Source organism: Ranitomeya variabilis, chromosome 2 (genome assembly GCF_051348905.1).
Source record: "Ranitomeya variabilis isolate aRanVar5 chromosome 2, aRanVar5.hap1, whole genome shotgun sequence".
Classification (NCBI taxonomy): domain Eukaryota; kingdom Metazoa; phylum Chordata; class Amphibia; order Anura; family Dendrobatidae; genus Ranitomeya; species Ranitomeya variabilis.
In genome coordinates this window covers 552,717,981-552,740,513 of record NC_135233.1, presented here as the reverse complement: position 1 = coordinate 552,740,513, position 22,533 = coordinate 552,717,981, and the positions used below count along the sequence as shown (strand labels likewise).

At 44.5% G+C, this 22,533-nt stretch overlaps 1 protein-coding gene and 1 long non-coding RNA gene across 3 annotated transcripts in view; one reads left to right on the top strand and one right to left on the bottom strand.

Moving 5' to 3' along the window:
- Nucleotides 1–14,221, bottom strand: part of LOC143807034 (uncharacterized) — a 40,169-nt gene extending 25,948 nt beyond the window's left edge. The window contains exons 1-2 of one of the 2 annotated variants that reach the window (XR_013221623.1): nt 13,812–14,221; nt 9,851–9,948 (exon numbers count right to left, since the gene is read on the bottom strand). This is a non-coding gene — a long non-coding RNA (uncharacterized LOC143807034). The remainder of the gene's footprint in view (nt 1–9,850; nt 9,949–13,811) is intronic. The other variant, XR_013221624.1, reaches the window with a different exon arrangement.
- Nucleotides 14,222–19,774: 5,553 nt separating this feature from the next.
- The window catches only part of HSD11B2 (hydroxysteroid 11-beta dehydrogenase 2), a 109,652-nt gene continuing 106,893 nt past the window's right edge, over nt 19,775–22,533 (top strand). Inside the window, exon 1 of the mRNA XM_077288192.1 lies at nt 19,775–20,147. Within this exon, the coding sequence (XP_077144307.1) occupies nt 19,871–20,147 (277 nt within the window). The 5' untranslated portion in view covers nt 19,775–19,870. The remainder of the gene's footprint in view (nt 20,148–22,533) is intronic.

Here is a 22,533-nt window from a genome sequence, read left to right as displayed (position 1 = left end):
AGAAAAGTATAAACTTCTCCTGCACACAAATAAGTCTGTATCTGTTGCATATCTGCCAACACCATTTCTCAACAGTAAGAACTTATTCAAATAAGCCTAATTTCTTCATCAGTCTCTGATGTCTTTCAGCATTCAATGCCTTTATGAAAATATCTGCTGTCATATCTTCAGTTGGGCAGTACTCTAAATTTAGGATTCCTTGTTCCTGGTGATCTCTCAAGAAGTGAAACTTCACATCAATTTGTTTATTTATTGGATTAGCTCTTTCCATCTGAGCAAGAACTACAGTAGACATCCTTGATTGTCCTCATACATCTTTGTTGGTCCCAATTGTTGTTGTTGTCCTAAAGGTACCTTCACACTGAACAACTTAACAACGATAACTATAGCGATCCGTGACGTTGCAGCATCCTGGATAGCGATATCATTGTGTTTGACTCGCAGCAGCGATCAGGATCCTGCTGTGACATCGTTGGTCGGAGCTAGAAGGCCAGCACCTTATTTCGTCGCTGGATCACCCGCTGACATCGCTGGATCGGTGTGTGTGACACAGATTCAGCGATGTCTTCACTGGTAACAAGGGTAAACATCGGGTTACTAAGCGCAGGGCCGCGCTTAGTAACCCGATATTTACCCTGGTTACCATTGTAAATGTAAAAAAACCAAACACTACATACTCACCTTCTGATGTCTGTCGCGTCCCCCGGCGTCCGCTCCCCTGCACTGTGTCAGCGCCGGCAGGCCGTAAAGCAGAGCACAGCGGTGACGTCACCGCTCTGCTTTAGGGCCGGCGCTTACACAGTGCAGGGAAGCGGACGCCGGGGGACGCGACAGACACCGGAATGTAAGTATGTAGTGTTTGTTTTTTTTACATTTACACTGGTAACCAGGGTAAACATCGGGTTACTAAGCGCTGCCCTGCGCTTAGTAACCCGATGTTTACCCGGGTTACCCGGGGACTTCGGCATCGTTGGTCGCTGGAGAGCTGTCTGTGTGACAGCTCTCCAGCGACCACACGACGAAACAGCGACGCTGCAGCGATCGGCATCGTTGTCTATATCGCTGCAGCGTTGCTTAATGTGACGGTACCTTTAGTCTGTTTGCAGTTGTCTTAACCATAGTACATCTTGACTGGCATGTGCTGCGGCGACATATTCTGCTTCTGTTGATGACAGTGTTGCTATAGTTTGTTTCTTACTAGTCCAACTAAATGGTCTGCCTGAGAGCAAGAAAAGATAGCCACTGGTAGATTTCCTGTCAATTGGATCTCCAGCCAAGTCTGCATCAACATATCCAGTTAAAATGAATTTCTCACTTGCAGGTAGCTTCAGTTTAACACCGCTAGTCACTTTCAAATAATGGATTACTTTCTTCACTGCATTCCAATTCATTTTGTTTGGCTTTGAAACCTTCTTGCTCAAAATTCCCACTGCTGCTGCAATGTCTGGCCTTGTAACAGTCGCAAGATATAATAATTTTCCCATTGCCTTTCTGTATTGGTCATTATTCGGTAACAGATTCTGTTCACTATTTATTTTCTTCAGATAGTTGGTTTCCATTGGAGACTTTACTGGTTTTGCATCTTTCAATCCAAATGTTTTGATTATGTCTTGAATCATGTGATTTTTATTAAAAAGGAAACCCCCGTCTTCTTCTCTTTCTATCTGTATTCCTAGGTACTGTTTCACATTTCCCAGATCTTTGATCTCGAAGTGTTGATCTCTAAACTAATGAACGTGGAGCTGGATTTTTCTTCTGCGTAGCATCCTCAATCCAACGGTCAGGTGGAGAGGGTCAATCAGATCGTGTCCGGGTACCTGCATCACTTCATCAACATGCCCCACAATGACTGGGTCAAGTTACTACCGTGGACAGAGTTCTCCTACAATAATCACTTAAAGGGAACCTGTCACCCCGTTTTTTGAAGATGAGCTAAAAATAGCATTAAATAGGGGCAGAGCTGGGCGTTACATTAGTGTCTTTTGTGTGCCTTTATTACCCACCTATGCTGCTGAAATACCTTTGTAAAGTCGCCATTTCCTGCTGTCACTCACGCTGGTCTGGTCCTATGGGCGTGGTGACAGCGCTGTTTCTCCCCCAGATCAGGCTCATCATTCTGTTGGTGGCGTAGTGGTGTGCGCATGTCCAACAGAGATTATCCATTGCCCAGGAGATGAAAAATAGCGCGATCTGCGCTATTCAGCCGTTTACCGGTGGACGCGGCCATCTTTCTGTGGCGCTCAGCTGCTTGGGGCTTCAGGAAAATGGCCGCCGCGATCTCCATCTGCACGCGCGCGGAATCCCGCGGCCATTTTCCTGAAGCCCCGGGCAGCAGAGCGCACTGTCATGATTCCCAATGGCAGGGACATAGGCAAAAACAGGACTAGCTCTAGGATGATGGAATCTAAGCTGACCGCGATGCTGAACCTCACACACAACTACCAGTGGCCGGGGAACGTACCTGCGTTTTATCCCTAGACGTCTCGCACCAGCCGGAGATCTAGCTACCCCTAATAGAGGAAACACAGACCTGGCTTGCCTCCAGAGAAAACCCCAAAGTAATAGTAGCCCCCAACATGTAATGACGGTTAGTTAAGAAGAAAACACATACGTAGTATGAATACAGGTTCAGCAAAGAGAGGCCCACTAACTAGATAGCAGAAAATACAAAAGTGGACTTCGCGGTCAACTCAAAACCCTACAAAATACCATCCTGAAGTGACTTTAAACTCCGGTATCAACTCATGACACCGGAGTGGTCACTTCAGTTCACTAGAGCTTCCAGCAGCAAGATTCATATAAATGCACGCTGGACAAAAGATACAAATGATCAAACTTATCTGACTCAGCAGACTTGGAGCAGGTAGCAAGTAACAGAGGAGCTCTGGTAACATTGATAGCCGGCAAGTAAATGAGTGAGAAGCCAGACTATATAGGAAACTCCCATTTCCTGATGGGAACAGGTGCACTGGAGATAGAAGACAGAAGTAAACCAGTACCACCAGTAGCCACCAGAGGGAGCCCACAAACAGAATTCACAACAGTACCCCCCCCTTGAGGAGGGGGCACCGAACCCTCATGAGAACCACCAGGGCGATCTGGACGAGCCCTATGAAAGGCGCAAACCAAATCAGAGGCATGAACATCAGAAGCAGTCACCCAAGAATTATCCTCCTGACCGTATCCCTTCCACTTGACCAAATATTGAAGTCTCCGTCTGGAAATGCGAGAGTCCAAAATCTTCTCCACAACATACTCCAATTCACCCTGCACCAGCACAGGAGCAGGAGGCTCAACAGAAGGAACAACCGGTATCTCGTACCTCCGCAACAAGGACCGATGGAAGACATTATGAATAGTGAAAGATGCTGGTAGGTCCAAACGAAACGATACAGGATTAAGAATCTCCAAAATCTTATAAGGACCTATGAACCGAGGTTTAAACTTAGGAGAAGAGACCTTCATAGGGACAAAACGAGAAGATAACCACACCAAGTCCCCAACGCGAAGACGATTACCAGCACGACGACGACGATTAGCAAACTGCTGAGTCTTCTCCTGGGACAACTTCAAGTTGTCCACCACATGACTCCAAATCTGGTGCAATCTATCCACCACAGTGTCCACTCCAGGACAATCCGAAGATTCCACCTGACCAGATGAAAAACGAGGGTGAAACCCCGAATTGCAGAAGAAAGGAGAAACCAGAGTGGCAGAACTAGCCCGATTATTAAGGGCAAACTCCGCCAACGGCAAAAAGGCGACCCAGTCATCCTGATCAGCAGACACAAAACACCTCAAATACGTCTCCAGGGTCTGATTAGTTCGCTCTGTCTGGCCATTCGTCTGAGGATGGAAAGCAGACGAAAAAGACAAATCAATGCCCATCCTGGCACAGAACGCCCGCCAAAATCTAGACACAAATTGGGATCCCCTGTCAGAAACGATGTTTTCCGGGATACCATGTAGACGAACCACATTCTGAAAAAATAGAGGAACCAACTCCGATGAAGAAGGCAACTTGGGCAAGGGTACCAAATGAACCATTTTAGAAAAACGGTCACACACCACCCAGATGACGGTCATTTTCTGAGAAACCGGGAGATCCGAAATAAAGTCCATAGAGATGTGCGTCCAAGGCCTCTTCGGAGTAGGCAAGGGCAACAACAATCCACTAGCCCGAGAACAACAAGGCTTGGCCCGAGCACAAACATCACAAGACTGTACAAAAGTACGCACATCCCGAGACAGGGAAGGCCACCAGAAGGACCTGGCCACCAAATCTCTGGTACCAAAGATTCCAGGGTGGCCTGCCAACACAGAAGAATGAACTTCCAAGATGACTCTACTGGTCCACTCATCTGGAACAAACAGTCTCCCAGGCGGACAACGATCAGGCCTATCCACTTGAAACTCCTGCAAAGCACGTCGTAAGACTGGAGAGACAGCAGACAATATCACCCCATCCTTAAGGATACCCGTAGGTTCAGAATCACCAGGGGAGTCAGGCTCAAAACTCCTAGAAAGGGCATCTGCCTTCACATTTTTTGAACCTGGTAGATATGAGACCACAAAATTAAACCGGGAGAAAAACAACGACCAGCGCGCCTGTCTAGGATTCAGACGCCTGGCTGACTCAAGGTAAATCAGATTCTTGTGATCAGTCAAGACCACCACCTGATGCCTAGCACCCTCCAGCCAATGACGCCACTCCTCAAAGGCCCACTTCATAGCCAAGAGTTCCCGATTACCAACATCATAATTTCGCTCGGCGGGCGAAAACTTTCGAGAAAAGAACGCACATGGTCTCATCACCGAGCAATCGGAACTTCTCTGCGACAAAACCGCCCCCGCTCCGATCTCTGAAGCATCAACTTCGACCTGAAAAGGAAGTGAAACATCAGGCTGGCGCAACACAGGAGCAGAAGAAAAGCGGTGCTTAAGCTCCCGAAAGGCCTCCACAGCCGCCGAGGACCAATTGGAAACATCAGCACCCTTCTTAGTCAAATCCGTTAGAGGCTTAACAACACTTGAAAAACCAGTTATAAATCGACGATAGAAATTAGCAAAGCCCAAGAATTTCTGAAGACTCTTAAGGGAAGTCGGTTGCGTCCAATCACAAATAGCCCGAACCTTGACAGGATCCATCTCAATAGAAGAAGGGGAAAAAATATACCCCAAAAAAGAGATCTTCTGAACCCCAAAAATACACTTTGAACCCTTTACAAACAAAGAATTGGCCCGCAAAACCTGAAAAACTTTCCTGACCTGTTGAACATGCGACTCCCAGTCATCGGAAAAAATCAAAATATCATCCAAATACACAATCATAAATTTATCCAGATATTCACGGAAAATATTGTGCATAAAGGACTGAAAGACTGAAGGGGCATTAGAAAGACCAAAAGGCATTACCAGATACTCAAAATGGCCCTCGGGCGTATTAAATGCAGTTTTCCACTCGTCTCCCTGCTTAATCCACACCAAATTATACGCACCCCGAAGGTCAATCTTAGAGAACCACCTTGCCCCCTTAATACGAGCAAACAAATCAGTCAACAGTGGCAAAGGATACTGATATTTGACTGTAATCTTATTCAACAGCCGATAATCAATACAAGGCCTCAGGGAACCATCTTTTTTACCCACGAAAAAAAACCCTGCTCCTAAAGGGGATGAGGATGAACGAATATGTCCCTTTTCCAAGGACTCCTTAATATACTCTCGCATAGCAGCATGCTCTGGCACAGACAGATTGAACAAGCGACTTTTAGGAAATTTGCTGCCAGGAATCAAATCTATAGCACAATCGCAATCCCTGTGAGGAGGGAGCGAACTAAGTTTAGGCTCCTCAAAAACATCACAATAGTCAGACAAAAATGCCGGAACCTCAGAGGAAGTAGATGAAGCAATGGAAACCAAGGGTACTCCCCCATGAACCCCCTGACATCCCCAGCTTAATACGGACATTGTTTTCCAGTCAAGAAGTGGGTTGTGAGTTTGTAACCATGGCAATCCAAGCACTAAGACATCATGCAAATTATGCAACACAAGGAATCGAATCACCTCCTGATGGTCTGGAGTCATACACATAGTCACTTGTGTCCAGTATTGAGGTTTATTCCTAGCCAATGGTGTGGAGTCAATACCCTTCAAAGGAATAGGGACTTCCAGAGACTCTAGACTAAACCCACAGCGCCTGGCAAAGGACCAATCCATAAGATTCAAGGCGGCACCAGAGTCCACATAAGCATTCACGGTAATAGATGATAATGAACAAATCAAAGTCACAGACAAAAGAAACTTAGACTGCAAGGTGCTACCTGCAAAAGACTTATCAACCCTTTTTGTGCGTTTAGAGCATGCTGATATAACATGAGCAGAATCGCCACAATAGAAGCACAACCCATTTTTACACCTATAATTCTGCCGTTCACTTCTGGACAGAATTCTATCACATTGCATATTCTCCGGTGCCTGCTCAGAAGACACCGCCAAATGGTGCACAGGTTTGCGCTCCCGTAAACGCCGGTCAATCTGGATAGCCATTGTCATGGACTCATTCAGACCTGTGGGCGTAGGAAACCCCACCATTACATCTTTAACGGCGTCAGAGAGACCCTCTCTGAAATTCGCCGCCAGGGCGCACTCATTCCACTGAGTAAGCACAGATCATTTTTGAAATTTTTGACAATATACCTCAGCTTCATCATGCCCCTGAGAGAGGGCTATCAAGGCCTTTTCAGCCTGAATCTCCAAATTAGGTTCCTCATAGAGCAACCCCAGCGCCAGAAAAAACGCATCCACATTGAGCAGCGCAGGGTCCCCTGGCGCCAATGCAAATGCCCAATTCTGGGGGTCACCCCGCAGCAAGGAAATAACAATCTTAACCTGCTGAGCGGGGTCTCCAGCGGAGTAAGATCTCAGAGAAAGATACAATTTACAATTGTGCTTAAAATTCAAAAAACGAGATCTATCTCCAGAAAAAAACTCTGGTATAGGAATTTTAGGTTCAGACATAGGAGCATGTATGACGAAATCCTGTATATTTTGCACCTTAGAAGCAAGATTATTCAGATTTGAAGCTAAACTCTGGATATCCATTTCTCAGCAGCTGAGATCTAAGCCATACAAGGATTAAGAGGAGGGGAAAGAAGCAGACTGCAATTATGGCTAGACAGACTTCAGAGTAAAAAAAAAAAAAAAAAAAAAAAAAAAAAGGTGTCAGAAACTTCTTTTCTCTCCTTCTTCAGCCAATACTTAACACAGTCGGGCCGGCTATACTGTCATGATTCCCAATGGCAGGGACATAGGCAAAAACAGGACTAGCTCTAGGATGATGGAATCTAAGCTGACCGCGATGCTGAACCTCACACACAACTACCAGTGGCCGGGGAACGTACCTGCGTTTTATCCCTAGACATCTCGCACCAGCCGGAGATCTAGCTACCCCTAATAGAGGAAACACAGACCTGGCTTGCCTCCAGAGAAAACCCCAAAGTAATAGTAGCCCCCAACATGTAATGACGGTTAGTTAAGAAGAAAACACATACGTAGTATGAATACAGGTTCAGCAAAGAGAGGCCCACTAACTAGATAGCAGAAAATACAAAAGTGGACTTCGCGGTCAACTCAAAACCCTACAAAATACCATCCTGAAGTGACTTTAAACTCCGGTATCAACTCATGACACCGGAGTGGTCACTTCAGTTCACTAGAGCTTCCAGCAGCAAGATTCATATAAATGCACGCTGGACAAAAGATACAAATGATCAAACTTATCTGACTCAGCAGACTTGGAGCAGGTAGCAAGTAACAGAGGAGCTCTGGTAACATTGATAGCCGGCAAGTAAATGAGTGAGAAGCCAGACTATATAGGAAACTCCCATTTCCTGATGGGAACAGGTGCACTGGAGATAGAAGACAGAAGTAAACCAGTACCACCAGTAGCCACCAGAGGGAGCCCACAAACAGAATTCACAACAGCGCTCCATCTGCGCACGCGCGGCCACAGGAAAGATGGCCGCGCCCACCGGTAAACGGCTGAATAGCGCAGATCGCGCTCTTTTTCATCTCCTGGGCAGTGGATATTCTCTGTTGGACATGCACACACCACTACGCCACCAACGGAATGATGAGCCTGATCTGGGGGAGAAACAGCGGTCACCACGCCCATAGGACCAGACCAGCGTGAGTGACAGCAGAAAACGGCGAATTTACAAAGGTATTTCAGCAGCATAGGTGGGTAATAAAGGCACACAAAAGACACTAATGTAACGCCCAGCTCTGCCCCTATTTAACTCTATTTTTAGCTCATCTTCAAAAAAACGGGGTGACAGGTTCCCTTTAAGTGAGTCATCTGCTAAGTCTCCCTTCCATATTGTATTCGGGCTCCAACCTGATCCCTCTTCCTGTCTCTGGGTCTTCAGACATTCCAACTGCTGACACTCTTGTTGAAGATTTCTCCAAAGTGTGGAGAGACATCAAGACCGCTTTAGAGAGAGCGTCACAGCGTATGAAGAAGCATGCAGATACGAGTCGCCTGGATGCCCTGACCTTTCAGCCTGGGGATAAAGTGTGGCTCTCCTCTAAGTACATCGGTTTGAAAATGCCTTCCTACAAATTGGAACCTCGCTTCATCGGTCCCTTTGAGGTCTTGAAACAAATTAATGCTGTCTCTTATAAGTTAAAATTGCCTTCTTCTTTACAGGTGCCTAACGCCTTTCATGTTTCCCTCCTCAAACCAGTTATCTTGAGCTAATTTTTTAAGGACTCGGGTACCACTCCTCTGATCCCATCAGTGAGGAGGATGTCTATGAGGTAGCGAATATTTTCACCATGAAAAGGGTAATGGGAAAGACCTTTTTTCCTGGTAGATTAGAAGGGCTTCGGTACTGAGGAGAGGTCATGGGAGCCCAAGGAGAATATTCAGGCCCCCCTCCTACTGGAGTAATTTTTTGCAAGCTTGAAAAAGAGGTGGTGTAAAGGGGGTTTACTGTAGCCCACTGTCCCGGCCCGTTACCCGGTCCGCACCTGTGTCCTCGGGGCCGCCGCTTCAGTGTGATGGCCAGTGGGGACGGCAGTCTCCTGGGGCTTCCGTTCCATGTCCCATGCTGCCTGCTCCTGCTGCTGCTTCCTGGAAGCTGCACACATCCTGCAGGTCTCCTGGCATGCCACTAAGGGCACATGTGCACGCACTCCAGTCTCTTAAATAGACAGCACGACATTTTCAAAATAGGTCTCAGCCAATGGTTGAGTGTCTCGTACTATTTCAGGCATCTCTGCCCTTAAGGAGGTGCCTGAGCAACAAGTGTTTCCTGTTGCTATTTCTCAGGCTCCCGGCTCTTGTGTATAATGCTCAGCTTGTACCTCGCTAATTCTGGTTTGTCTCCTCAGTTTACCTTCTGTGCTTCCCTTGCCTTCTGGGGCTATGCCTGCACCACCTGCTTCTCTCCGTGCCAGCTGTTGCCTGCTACCCACTTGAGCTGCCTGTCTACTGCCTCATTCTCTGCTACTTGCAGTACCTGCCTGCCCGCCAGTCCGGCTGAGTCAGCTTCCACGTACCCAGGGTCTAACTGGAGGTAGCACCTTGCATCTCCCGAACTTTCCACTCTGTCCCTGTTTGAGGGGTCTTACTATGGGAGTCAGGGGCTCGCTTAGTCACACCCCCTTTGGAGCCCCCCAGGTAGTGGTCCCATGGTTCCACAATAAGTTCAATAAAGGAATGTGCACTTCACCACATGTGCTTCCATTTCCATTTGTTACAGTGATCATGTGTACATAACTTCATCTGTTCCTTTAATGTGTCTAGATGATATAATTGTTCACCTGTTTTGACATTAGTTATTACCTTATCTCCAGCTAGGATTGTACAATTATCATCTTTGAATTTTACAGTAAGTCCTTTGGCTGTCAGATACTTTACGGATAACAATCCTCATTCTAGCCCTGGAACATATAACACATCCTTTACTAGAATTTTCAATTATGCCCAAATCTATCAGGACAGATCAGCATTCCTTGTCCAATACCTTCTGCGGTTATTTTACTCCCATCTGCAAGATAAATTGCTTCCTTCCAATTTTCATCAAGTTCAGTAAAGAAGCTTTTATCACTAGTCATGTGACTTGTTGCTCCTTAGTCAATAAACCAGCCTGATGATGACTCTTTATCAGTTACTTTAAATGTACCATGCCAGTGATCTGCATGTGGGTTAGAAATTGTGCTTTTTACTTTCTGTTTATTCTCCTTTTTTGTAATTTCTGTTGTTCTGCTTTCCATATAATATAGTCTTTCTTTAAATGTCCCTTTTTCTTACATCTGAATTCTCATTCTCTTGTCTCTGTATTGTTGTGTCTGTCCCTTTAAGAGCATGTTCACTATCCCTTTCAGGGAATCATTGTTTGCTCTTTCCTTCTATGATATTCATCTATAAGTCTGGTCTTTACAAACTCTAGTGTAATGTCTTCTTCAGGCCTTGTCTCTAGTGCATTTATTAGAGCAGTGTATGAATCTGGTAAACTGCACAATAATATTGCTAAGGCTAATGTGCACACGTTGCGGATTGGGGTGCTGTTATGATCTGGTGGCCTAAGAGCAGCATGAGACGTACTCTGGAGAAGGTGGAACCTGTACTGACCGCAGAGCCTGAACTTAACACCGCAACTAGAAGTAGCTGTGGAATGTACCTATCACTCCCTAGACATCTCGACACAGCCGGAGGACTAATTAGCCCTAGAGATAGAAAAGGGAAAACTATCTTGCCTCAGAGAAAATCCCCAAAGGATAGACAGCCCCCCACAAATATTGACTGCGAGAGGAGAGGGAAAAAACATACACAGACTGAAATCAGAATTTAGCAAAGGAGGCCACTTCTAGCTAAATAGAAAGGATAGGACAGAGTACTATGCGGTCAGTATTAAAACACTAGAAAATATCCACCACAGAAAATACAAAATCTCCACAGCTAACTAAAGATATGGAGGGTATATCTGCATCTCCAGAGATACCAGCTTGGCTAAACAAATCCTTACACTGACCAAGCTGGACAAGACAAAAACATGGAAAAGAACTGAACAATAAGGCCACAGCATGTGGACAGCAAAAAATCAAGGCCAGAACTTATCTTTGTTGAAATGAACAGCAAAGCAGGAGAGACTAGGCAGGGATGTGAATCCTCCAGGAACAATGGACAACTGGCACTGACTAAAGGGTCAGGCAAGACTAAATAGCCCAGTCAGAATTGCAAAAAGTGAACACACCTGATAAATGCTGAGATTCAGAGACAGCAGCGCTACCACTTACAACCACCGGAGGGAGCCCAAGAGCAGAATTCACAACAGGGTGCAGAATTTTCCGCACAAAATCTGCATCTCCTGGCAGAAACCGCGGGTGCGGGTTTGCCGCAGATTTTCTGTGGATTTTGTGTGGTTTTTATGCGGAATTGATGTGGATTTTGTGCGGATTTTACCCCTGCGGTTTTCTATTATGGAAGGGGTCAGAAACGCTGCAGTTCCGCACAAAAGAAGTAGCATGCTACTTCTTTTGTTCCGTAGTGGTTTTCATGCAGATTTTTCCGCACCATTAGCACAGCCTTTTTCTTTTTTTCAAATTGATGTACATTGTACTGTAAATCACAGTGCGGAACTGCAGTGTTTCTGCTCGGAAAAATCCGCTGCGGATCCGCACCAATTTCGCATCGTGTGCACACAGCCTTATATGGCTTTCCTTAATGTCTTCACTGACTGATCTCAGCTGTGTTACCACCTCCATCATGGAGTTTATATGCTCCTGGCATGGCTTTCCTTGCACTTAATCTCATCTTGTAAAGTTTTCTTAGCAAGAATAGTTTGTGATTTAAGCTGGATCTTTCATGCAGCTTTCTCAATGCTTCCCACATTCCCTTTGCTGTGTTCTCATTCCTTATGTGGATTAACTGATCATCCTCCACTAATAAGCTGATAGTAGCTCTTGCTTGTCTGTTTTCCTTATTCCATGTCTGATTATTATCATTGGGTCTGTATGTACAGTTAGGTCCATATATATTTGGACAGAGACAACATTATTCTAATTTTGGTTCTAGACATTACCACAATAAATTTTAAACAAAACGATTCAGATGCAGTTGAAGTTCAGACTTTCAGCTTTCATTTGAGGGTATCCACATTAAAATTGGATGAAGGGTTTAGGAGTTTCAGCTCCTTAATATGTGCCACCCTGTTTTTAAAGGGACCAAAAGTAATTGGACAGATTAAATAATTGTAAATAAAATGTTCATTTCTAGTACTTGGTTGAAAATCCTTTGTTGGCAATGACTGCCTGAAGTCTTGAACTCATGGACATCACCAGACGCTGTGTTTCCTCCTTTTTGATGCTCTGCCAGGCCTTCACTGCAGTGGTTTTCAGTTGCTGTTTGTTTATGGACCTTTCTGTCTGAAGTTTAGTCTATAACAAGTGAAATGCATGCTCAATTGGGTTCAGATCAGGTGACTGACTTGGCCATTCAAGAATATTCCACTTCTTTGCTTTAATAAACTCCTGAGTTGCTTTGGCTTTATGTTTTGGGTCATTGTCCATCTGTAGTATGAAACGACAACCAACCAGTTTGGCTGCATTTGGCTGGATCTGAGCACACAGTATGGCTCTGAATACCTCAGAATTCATTCGGCTGCTTCTGTCCTGTGTCACATCATCAATAAACACTAGTGACCCAGTGCCACTGGCAGCCATGCATGCCCAAGCCAACACACTGCCTCCGCCGTGTTTTACAGATGATGTGGTATGCTTTGGATCATGAGCTGTACCACGCCTTCGCCATACTTTTCTCTTTCCATCATTCTGGTAGAGGTTGATCTTGGTTTCATCTGTCCAAAGAATGTTCTTCCAGAACTGTGCTGGCTTTTTTAGATGTTTTATAGCAAAGTCCAGTCTAGCCTTTTTATTCTTGATGCTTATGAGTGGCTTGCACCGTGCAGAGAACCCTCTGTATTTACTTTCATGCAGTCTTCTCTTTATGGTAGATTTGGATATTGATACGCCTACCTCCTGGAGAGTGCTGTTCACTTGGTTGGCTGTTGTGAAGAGGTTTCACCATGGAGATTATTCTGCGATCATCCACCGCTGTTGTCTTCCGTGGGCACCCAGGTCTTTTTGCATTGATGAGTTCACCAGTGCTTTCTTTCTTTCTCAGGATGTACCAAACTGTAGATTTTGCCACTCCTAATATTGTAGCAATTTTTCAGATGGGTTTTTTTCTGTTTTCGCAGCTTAAGGATGGCTTGTTTCACCTGCATGGAGAGCTCCTTTGACCGCATGTTTACTTCACAGCAAAACCTTCCAAATGCAAGCACCACATCTCAAATCAACTCCAGGCCTTTTATCTGCTTAATTCAGAATGACATAATGAAGGGATTGCCCACAACTGTCCATGAAATAGCCTTGGAGTCAATTGTCCAATTACTTTTGGTCCCTTTAAAAACAGGGTGGCACATGTTAAGGAGCTGAAACTCCTAAACCCTTCATCCAATTTTAATGTGGATACCCTCAAATGAAAGCTGAAAGTCTGAACTTCAACTGCATCTGAATTGTTTTGTTTAAAATTCATTGTGGTAATGTCTATAACCAAAATTAGAAAAAGGTTGTCTCTGTCCAAATATATATGGACCTAACTGTAGTTATTACCTCCCATAAATCATCTTTTGACAATAACATCTTCACTTTGAACTTCCATCACTGATAGTTCTCATTGTTCGGCTTAGCTACTGTGAGTCTCGGCTCTCAACTGCTGCTCATCTTTAACTTATTTGTCTTACTTGTTTGGAGAGAATTGCTCTGAAGTATTCTTTTGCATTCACCCAGTCCTTTTTGTCTTCTATACTGGGCCCATAACCTGTTGCACAGTTTGGTTGCAGAAGAAACTTGTGAGAGTAGATTATATGGGGTAATTCAACTTTTATCTTCACAGAACATGAGGTACATGCATCAGCTTCTTAATAAAGCATAACAGGAAGTCTGAAAGGCCTTTTACCAGAGAGAAAGAGAAACCAAAGTGCAACAAGTATATCCATTACATTCAACTAAGCATATAACAGTAACAACATCGCCATCTACTGTCAGGAAAGTAGAAACTCCTCCTGCACATAAATAAGTCTGTATCTGTTGCATATCAGCCAACAAATCTAACCCTAATCCCAACCCTAAGGGTATGTGCATACGTTCAGGTTTTTTTTGCAATAAAAACGCTATAAAAACTCATTAAAAACGCGTACATTATGCATTCTATCATTTAGAATGCATTCTGCATGTTTTATGCACATGGTGCGTTTTTTTCCGCAAAAAAAAACGCATTGCGGTAAAAAAAAGCAGCATGTTCATTAATTCTGAGTTTTTTTCACGTTTTTCATACTATTCTATGCATTGGGAAAAAACACAAAAAACACGTCAAAAACGTGGCAAAATCGCGGTAAAAACGCAGTCAAATCGCGGTAAAATCGCTGTAAAAACGCATGCGGATTTCTGGCAGAAATGTCTGGTTTTTGTCAGGAAAATTTCTGCCAGAAATCCTGACGTGTGCACATAGCCTAAATGTAATCCTAACCCTTACCCTAAGTTTATCCCAACTCAATTTAGCCCAACCCTAACCCTAACTTTAGCCAATCTCACTTTAGCCCAACTCATTTTAGGCAACTCTAACCCTAATGGAAAAATGGAAATATATATTTTTAATTTTATTAATTTTCTCTAACTAAGGGGGTGATAAAGGGTTTTTTTTTTTTTTTTTTAATATTTTGATCACTGTGGTCGCCGTTTTACCATTAGTAATGGCATTCGCACACTGGGGTTAGTAAAAACCGACCCAAATCATGTTCTCTGGGGTCTCAGCTAACCCGGTAGCCGTGACCCTGGAGAAATTCTGACTCTGGGGGGCACTATACACGTATTCCTCACCGCCAACGGCCCTGTGGTTTAGGTGCCCTTAACTGCCACCGTTAAAAGGCGCATTGACGGTCGTTAAGGGGTTAAATAAAGCTGCATTGTTTTTGATACTTCCTGGTATTTGGCTTTGACAAAACTTTATTGATATGCTTAAGTACGAGGTACATGCATTTTTTATACGTTTCCGCAGTCAAAACACACCAAAACCGAATGTGTGTAATTTGCCTGTAGAATTTTTCTTTGTCTAATGCAAGTCTAAGGGCTCCTTCTCACTTGCTAGAAAAACCCTGCTCTGGCGCGTAGAGTGCGGCCACACAGCAATACATGGAGCTACACGCTCTGCTCTGGAGTGCCGGCACCAGAGCAGGGTTTTAACCTGCGAGACTCGGACGTATTTCTCGCAAGTGAGAAGAAGCCCTAAGGGGAAAATCTGCACAGAAAACTTAAAGTACTTGCAAGAGAAATTGACATGTTTCGGATTTGAAACACGCACCACAGGTCAGATTACACTGAGTAGAAAAAAAGCACAGAAATTATAAGATGCTGTGGCAAGGTGCACACAGAGCTGTTTGCCACTAGTCTAACGCTCCTGATTCATGAAGGGACATACAACTTTATTACTCAGGAGCATCTGACTCCAACACATCTCCTCATCAAGGTGTTGTCCATGCCGGTCCTGATAAATCGGGCCCCAAGTTTTTTAAGGAATTTTTGGAGTAGAACCTTTCCAAGACTATGTACAGATGGAGATTCTCGAGGAGTTTTAGGGTCAAAAACTGATTGGAAACTCTGCAAATCCTTCTCCAAAAACACCTAAAAACATGGAGTTTCCACTCCGAAAACTCATCAAAAAGACTCAGCATTGCCATACCCCAAGGCTATGTACCCACAATGAGTATTTGGTAAGTTTTTGAGGTAGCAGATTTTCTGACGCATTTCTGCACCTTTGGCCGGGATCACACATACGCGAGATACGGCCGAGTCTCGCAGGTGAAAACCCAGCTCTGGCGCCGGCACACCGGAGCAGAGCATGCAGCCGCACAGCAATACATGGAGCTGCACGCTCCGCTCCGGCACCAGAGCTGGGTTATCACCTGCGAGACTCGGCCGTATCTTGCGTATGTGTGATCCCGGCCTTTAGGTAACTTATGTTACATTATGTTTTTTGAGTGCATTTTTTTTTACATGTGTTTTTGATGCTGCAGTTTTTGCCTCTTTTTGGCATATCAAAATTATAAATAAAGGTGTATTGCTTTTGCTACTTCCTGCTATTTGGCTTTGACAAAACTTTATTGACACATTTATGTGCAGATTGCAGACAGTTTGTAGTGCTTTTCCACAAAATTTTCAACTATATTTTTTTAACCTCTAGATTTTCCATATCTAATGCAATTCTATTGGGAAAATCTGCACTGAAAACTCAACGTTCTTGCATGAGAAATTGATATGTTGAAGATTTCAACAGGTCACTTTACGCTGGATAAAGAACAAAAAATATCAAAGTGGGGGCTCGTGCACATGACCGATTTTATGATCCGAGTGCTATCCATGGTGTTCTGAGTGTCAGATCAAAATCATCAATGACAGTTTATGGGTCTTTAAAAAATTAAAAATAATTAACCACACTCAGATAATATCTGAGTTATGCCCGATCTTCATGGACTGGCCTTGGCAGTCTTTCCTGAATTGTCTTTGTTGACGGTTTTTGCTGTCATTTTTTATGTAGTTCCATTTTAGGTGGTATGTATGTGCAGCGCCCCCACTGTCGCAGGGCCGAGGGGTACCCGGTACCGGGCCTCTGAGTCTCTGCTCTGGGGTTGTCACGGTGGCTAGACCCGGTCCGTGACCCTGCTGAGGGGCGTACAATAATTGATGTGGATGGTGGTGGAGGTGCGGTGCAGTAAATAACGAGGACACCAGGTTGCAGTCTCTTTACCTCTTTACTGAAGGCTTCAGTGTCCTCAATCCGGAATACGGTTAACCGGGCTGCGCAAGCCTGGTCGGTCCGATGGCACATCCAGAGTCCCCTTTGCAGGTGGAAATCTGTGCCTACCTGCTAGCGCTAGTGTGTTGTAGTCCTTCCCTGCTGAGCACCACGGGATAGTCCTCACAACTGTTGTGTCTGTTTCTCGTGTTCCCTCACAACTCGATTCTGATGTTCTTCCACGTCCCCCAGATCTTATGGTTAGGACGCACCCGTATGACGGGTAGGCTCGGAGCTCTTCCGGGACCCTAGTGTCGCCCCTCTCCTGTTGTTGCCCCCTATGTCTTCCTAGGTCAATTGGGTGAGACAGCCCGCCTATAACTGACTGTCCTGCCGTAGGTTTGAAGTTTGGCCTGGAGCCCAATACTTCCTCGGCGTTTCCGGCCACCGGCTACGCGCCTCAGTAGGATGTTGCCTCGTCTTACAGCACGACTCCTACTGGTATTCTCCTTGTTGCGTTGATCTCGTTTCTCACTCAGCACAATAAACCTCGCTTCTTGTCCTTTCTTTGGGTACCGCCGCTATATCGTGCAGGCGCAGTCCCGTAACGTTCTCTCTGGTTGCTAGGCCTCTGTCAGGATACCACCCCTGACAGGGACCCCTCTGAATCTTCCCCTGCAACACCCTCTGCCACAAGGTGTTGCCTGGTTCCAACCCAGTCAGCTTTCTCTCTAACTTCCTGCCTAACCCCCAGTTTTACCAGATTGTGAGGAGTGGCCTAATACATAGCACCCTTAGCTCCCCCTGGAGGCCAGACTGTGAAATGTATTGTTGTCTGTGATACCTGGTCAGATGAACTCCTTCAGTGCCATCAGACGTACCATAGCCCCCCCTTAGTGGCGGAGCTACAGTACTGCAACGACCAGGACTCTGGGGCGCTGCATATGCATACCGCCAAATTTTTTTTATAGAAGTTTTTTGGAGCAGATTATTCTAAAATCATCCTCAAAAATTGCTTCAAAAACTCTTCAAATTAATTTGTATGAGAAATACACTTCACTGTTTCTATTAGGAGCTTTTTTTAAGCTTTTTTCCTGAAGGACCATGTTTACAAGATGCATTTCTGATACGCTATTTTGCCCCAATTTTCAGAAAATAAAATAAAATTGCCACGTTTTTAGAAAATTGTAAAAATGTAACACAGCTGCAGCTGCCACTAGGGAGCCGCTCTCTAGTTATAGCGGCTTTTTTCTGAAGTGGCTTTGCTGGCATTTTTTTCTCTATGATTTTTTCTTACATTCGCTTTGTGGTTTCTGAACCCTGAAGCAGTTAAAAGAAGTAACAAAAGACTGAACATGTGCACAGCAGTGTCGTTTTACATTGCTGTGCATCATGTTCGTTTTTGGTGCGGTTTCGCCGAGCTTTTTCAGGTGGGATCCAGATAAAGCTGCTTCAAGAAAACGCCATTCTGTTTTGCCTAGGAAAACTTAGTAACTGTGTCGCATTTACAAGAAGCTGTGTGAACATAGCTTTTGGAGGAATTTTTTTTCCTGAAGTGGTTTTGGAAAAGCCTTTTGATTAAACACTGCCTAGTTTTGGAGCAGATCGCTGGAAACAATCAAAATTTACTTTTTTTTTTCTTCCAGGCAGTTATGGAAAACTGTTGCAGAAATAAAATCTTAAAAAGACTGAACGTTTGAACAGCAAAGTGGTTTTTTGCAATAGAACTGAGTAGGAAGTGACTTTCAAGCTTCTTTACTTAGCAATTTTCAATTTTTTTTTGGGGGGGGAAGTGGGAGAGGGGGCCGTGAAACAGAATATGTATCTATCTACAAAACTGTAGATCCACAATTTAACAGGTGGTTGAACAGTAAGTGTTGAAAAGTTAAATATGTTTTCAATTCTCGTTGAAATTATTATTGAGACAGCAGCCAAAAAAGTCGTTTCAGCCTACACCCGGCTGTATAATTAGTGTATGGAATTAGAACATTTTTCTATCTCAACCCACCTGCTTTCCAACCATTAACCCCATAGTTGCAGAACGAGAACTAACTAGCATGTAACCACATAAAAACATTCGTTAAAGGGTAGCATAACAGAAAGAGCTCCTGCAGACGTCCACGTTTTGCGTACGAGTGGCAGCCATTATTTTCACAGATGGCACTCATACCTGTGACAGTCTATGTTGCCAGTCACAGGTCTGTGGAAAGTCGCGTACACCTCTGACATTGGATCAATATAGGCAATACAAGTTTATATGGCGTGACAAAATAACATCGGAGTGCCGTCCAATTGTCACGAACTTTGAGAATGGAGAAGGTGCAGAATTTTTTTTTTTTTTTTCCCGCCTAGGAGAAAGTTGGATGACACTCGGAGCACTGTGTGATCAGGATAATCGGTGTGTCTGTCCCGTATGTCTGAATGAGGCCTAACAGGATGAGGTCCATGATTGGCCGGTATGCTGCCCCAATGTCTTCTTAGAAAGCAGCAGCTGAATCCCTCCTGGCTGCAGCTCCGGGGCCGCTCGCCGGCTGAGGTCTGGCAGGCAGCAGTAGTAGCCTCACCGGGTGTGCCAGCCGGCCGACCAGCGGAGGTCATGTTGTGTCACATCTTGGTCCTAGATGATGATCTCCGAAGACACAAGTTACTCATATGACGAGAATGCTTCATTATCGCATTTAGCAGATTGTCCCAGAACACAAACCAGCTCGTCAGCTGCAGTTCTCTGACAGGGATGGAAAGAGAGACCAAGCGGCCAAAGAAATACACTCGGAGAAGTTTGTATGTCCACGTGAAGGGAGAAAGCCCAGTGGATTCCTGCTGACAGGAACTCATTGGAGCAGAGCTGAGAGGCGGCCACTCCCTCCCTCCTGCACTGGCTGCTCCTTATAAATACACTGCTCGTGGTCCGCCGTGGACTTGGTGCAGAAGTGCTGGCCTGAAAGTCCACCTTCCCAGAGCCCTGATCCCTGATCCCAGATCCCTGATCCCAGATCCCTGATCTCTGCTCCCATGGACCTGTCCACATCTCCCGCCGTGTGGGCCTATGGCTCTGTCTGGCTCTTCTTCTCCCTTTTATTGTTTTTTAAGTTCTCCCATTCGGACATGGTCCTCACCCCCGCTCTGTTGCTTTATTTCTTCCTATTGGTGATCTTTGAGTGGTTCTGTCACCTGTATCTCCCGATCCTACTAGGAATGGTCCTTCTCAGTTCTGCATGTTGGTATGTCCTGACTCTTGCTGCCCCGAGAAGAAGGTTCCCAGTAGCCGGCAAGGCTGTGTTCATTACAGGTAAGTGACCCGTGCCCAGGTCTATGGGGCAGATCTACTGCCCTCTGTCCCTGGGCAGATAGCCCTCCTGGAAGAACATGTCACACCAGAATTGTGCACCTAACACATCTAGTAGGTTGGTAGGAATGAATCTCCAACAGTGTGCAAAGTGACAACAATCCCCTTTTGGAGACCCTTCAAGTCTTTAGTGTGCTGCAAAACCTATTTTTGGGATGTTTCAGTGCTAAAATTACTTGCACCAGAGTTATGCTGCCCAATTTCTTGCAAATATAATTGTTCAGCTTTTTTGGAAATTTTTTTTTTTTTCTTCTAAAAATCACTTGTGCAGTTTGACTTACAGGCTCGTTATCTCCTCTCACATTCCTACTATGATGTGATTATACATGAGCTGAGAGGAAAAAGTGAAATTCCCCATCATAGTAGACTGACTGATTCTCAGTTAACTCCTTCTGCAGCCAGTACAACAAAAAAGGCTTTAGAAGGTAAATGGTGCAAATGTTTTAATGAAACCCAGTTTGCCTTCTATCGTCCTTGTATTGGACAGTCTATCACTGGCTGCGGAATGAGTTAACTTCGAATCAGGCAGTTCACTATGAGCCTGACTTTCTTTTTCTGTGATCCTCTCAACTAATATATGTCCACATCCAAGAAGGAATTTGCAGGGAAATAAAGAGCCTGTAAGTCAAAATGTGCAAAAGCTTTAATAAAACCAAATTACAAAAATGTTAACCCCAAAAATGCATACCATTGCATAAAGGATGAGGGTCTCCAAAGGTGGACAACCCCTAGATCTACAATGCATGCTTCTGCTTAAACTCTATGCATTACGGTCAAAACGTATATATCATTGTGTGTGTTCTATGAACAGTTGTCTACATGCAGGGTATGACATCTTTGAGAACATTAGCGTCTTGTGGAACTTTGACAGAGTGCACATGGCTTTGTATATAGCGATCAGCCAATTGGACGCTCTCAGTAGTAGGTGACGTACGGGCTCAGAAACTCTTGCTTGGTTTCTGTTCTTTCTGGATGGGTTACACGGGTCTCCATCCAGGGAGACTTTCTATTGGATGGTTACAGATGTAACTATAAGTGTCAGTGACTGATCCCACCATATGTGATTGTTAGCTTTACTTTTCTACAAATGTGGACTTTGATATGCGTCTATGTATCCATTGGCAAAAGCTGTGGTAGGACCAAGCACAAAAAGTCACACATTGCACATAATTTTATTTGAAATGGTCTTAAAAAAAATCTTTATAGGCACCATCATTTCACAGTAAAGGCCAGACTTTGTGATTTCGCTAAAAAAAACCCCTGCATACGCTATTTATTAGATCCCAGACCTGGTGAGGCCGGTGTACTTGCTATGAAAATCCATTTCAGTTCTGCTTAAATTGCCATAAGTAATAACTATGCATGATATACAGTGAATGGAGACTCTTGCTTAGATTTGTTGCCAGCTTTGGACCCAAAGGCGTAAAAAAATTTGGCACAAATTTTGGGCTGTCTGTATGCGACGGCATATAAACTTGGCATGTGGCGGTAGACCATCCCATCTAACGACCCACCTAGTTTTTATATATGTGCCAAGGCTAAACCAAATTGGGGGTTGTACATTTTCACTCCAAATGTTGCTATTTATGTCCAAAAAATGGCACCAAGCCCCTGATAGAACTCCCAATTGTGCTCCAGCCGGATGACTTATCTATAGTGTATGTATTCGGGGCTAGGAATCGCTTTTGCATCACTTGGCTTTTACAAGCTTTGTTATCCGCACTGTTAATGTAGTATGTAGTCATAAATCAGCTGAGAGGAGCTCAGGAAAGACGGATGAGTTACAGACGCCCGTCACACCCCAGAGTGGATTCTCAGTTAACTCATTCTGCACCAGCTCAGTGCAGCCCCGCAGCTATAGGAGGCAACAGGTGCAACAGTTTTCACTGCAACTGACCTTCAAAAATGTTATTTTTAACCCAAAATGCATGTAATTTAGTAAGAAAAGCATGGTCTCCAAAGGTGGACAAGTTTGTTTTTTTTCCAAAAGGTAGACGTCTATTGTATTAAGTGGTGTCAGGGCAATTTGCCGATTTCAGTCTGTGCCACCTGGAAAGTGTGAGCTTCTGCTGTCATGCAGGGTCTGGTGGCGGCAGCGTCTTTCCCTCCCTCTTTTTGCATGTGGAAAGAGGGTCAGGGTGGCTTTCTGGGTTATCCCTAGCTAAATTAGTTCCTTCCATCTTTCACTCTAACTGTGGAATAGGCTTAAAGGGGTTATCCAGGAATAATATAAATATATATTTATCGTTCTTCGGTTCAATCATTCTTCACTTCAATATAATAAACATTTTTTTTTAGAGATATGTATATAATATTGAACCGAAGAAAG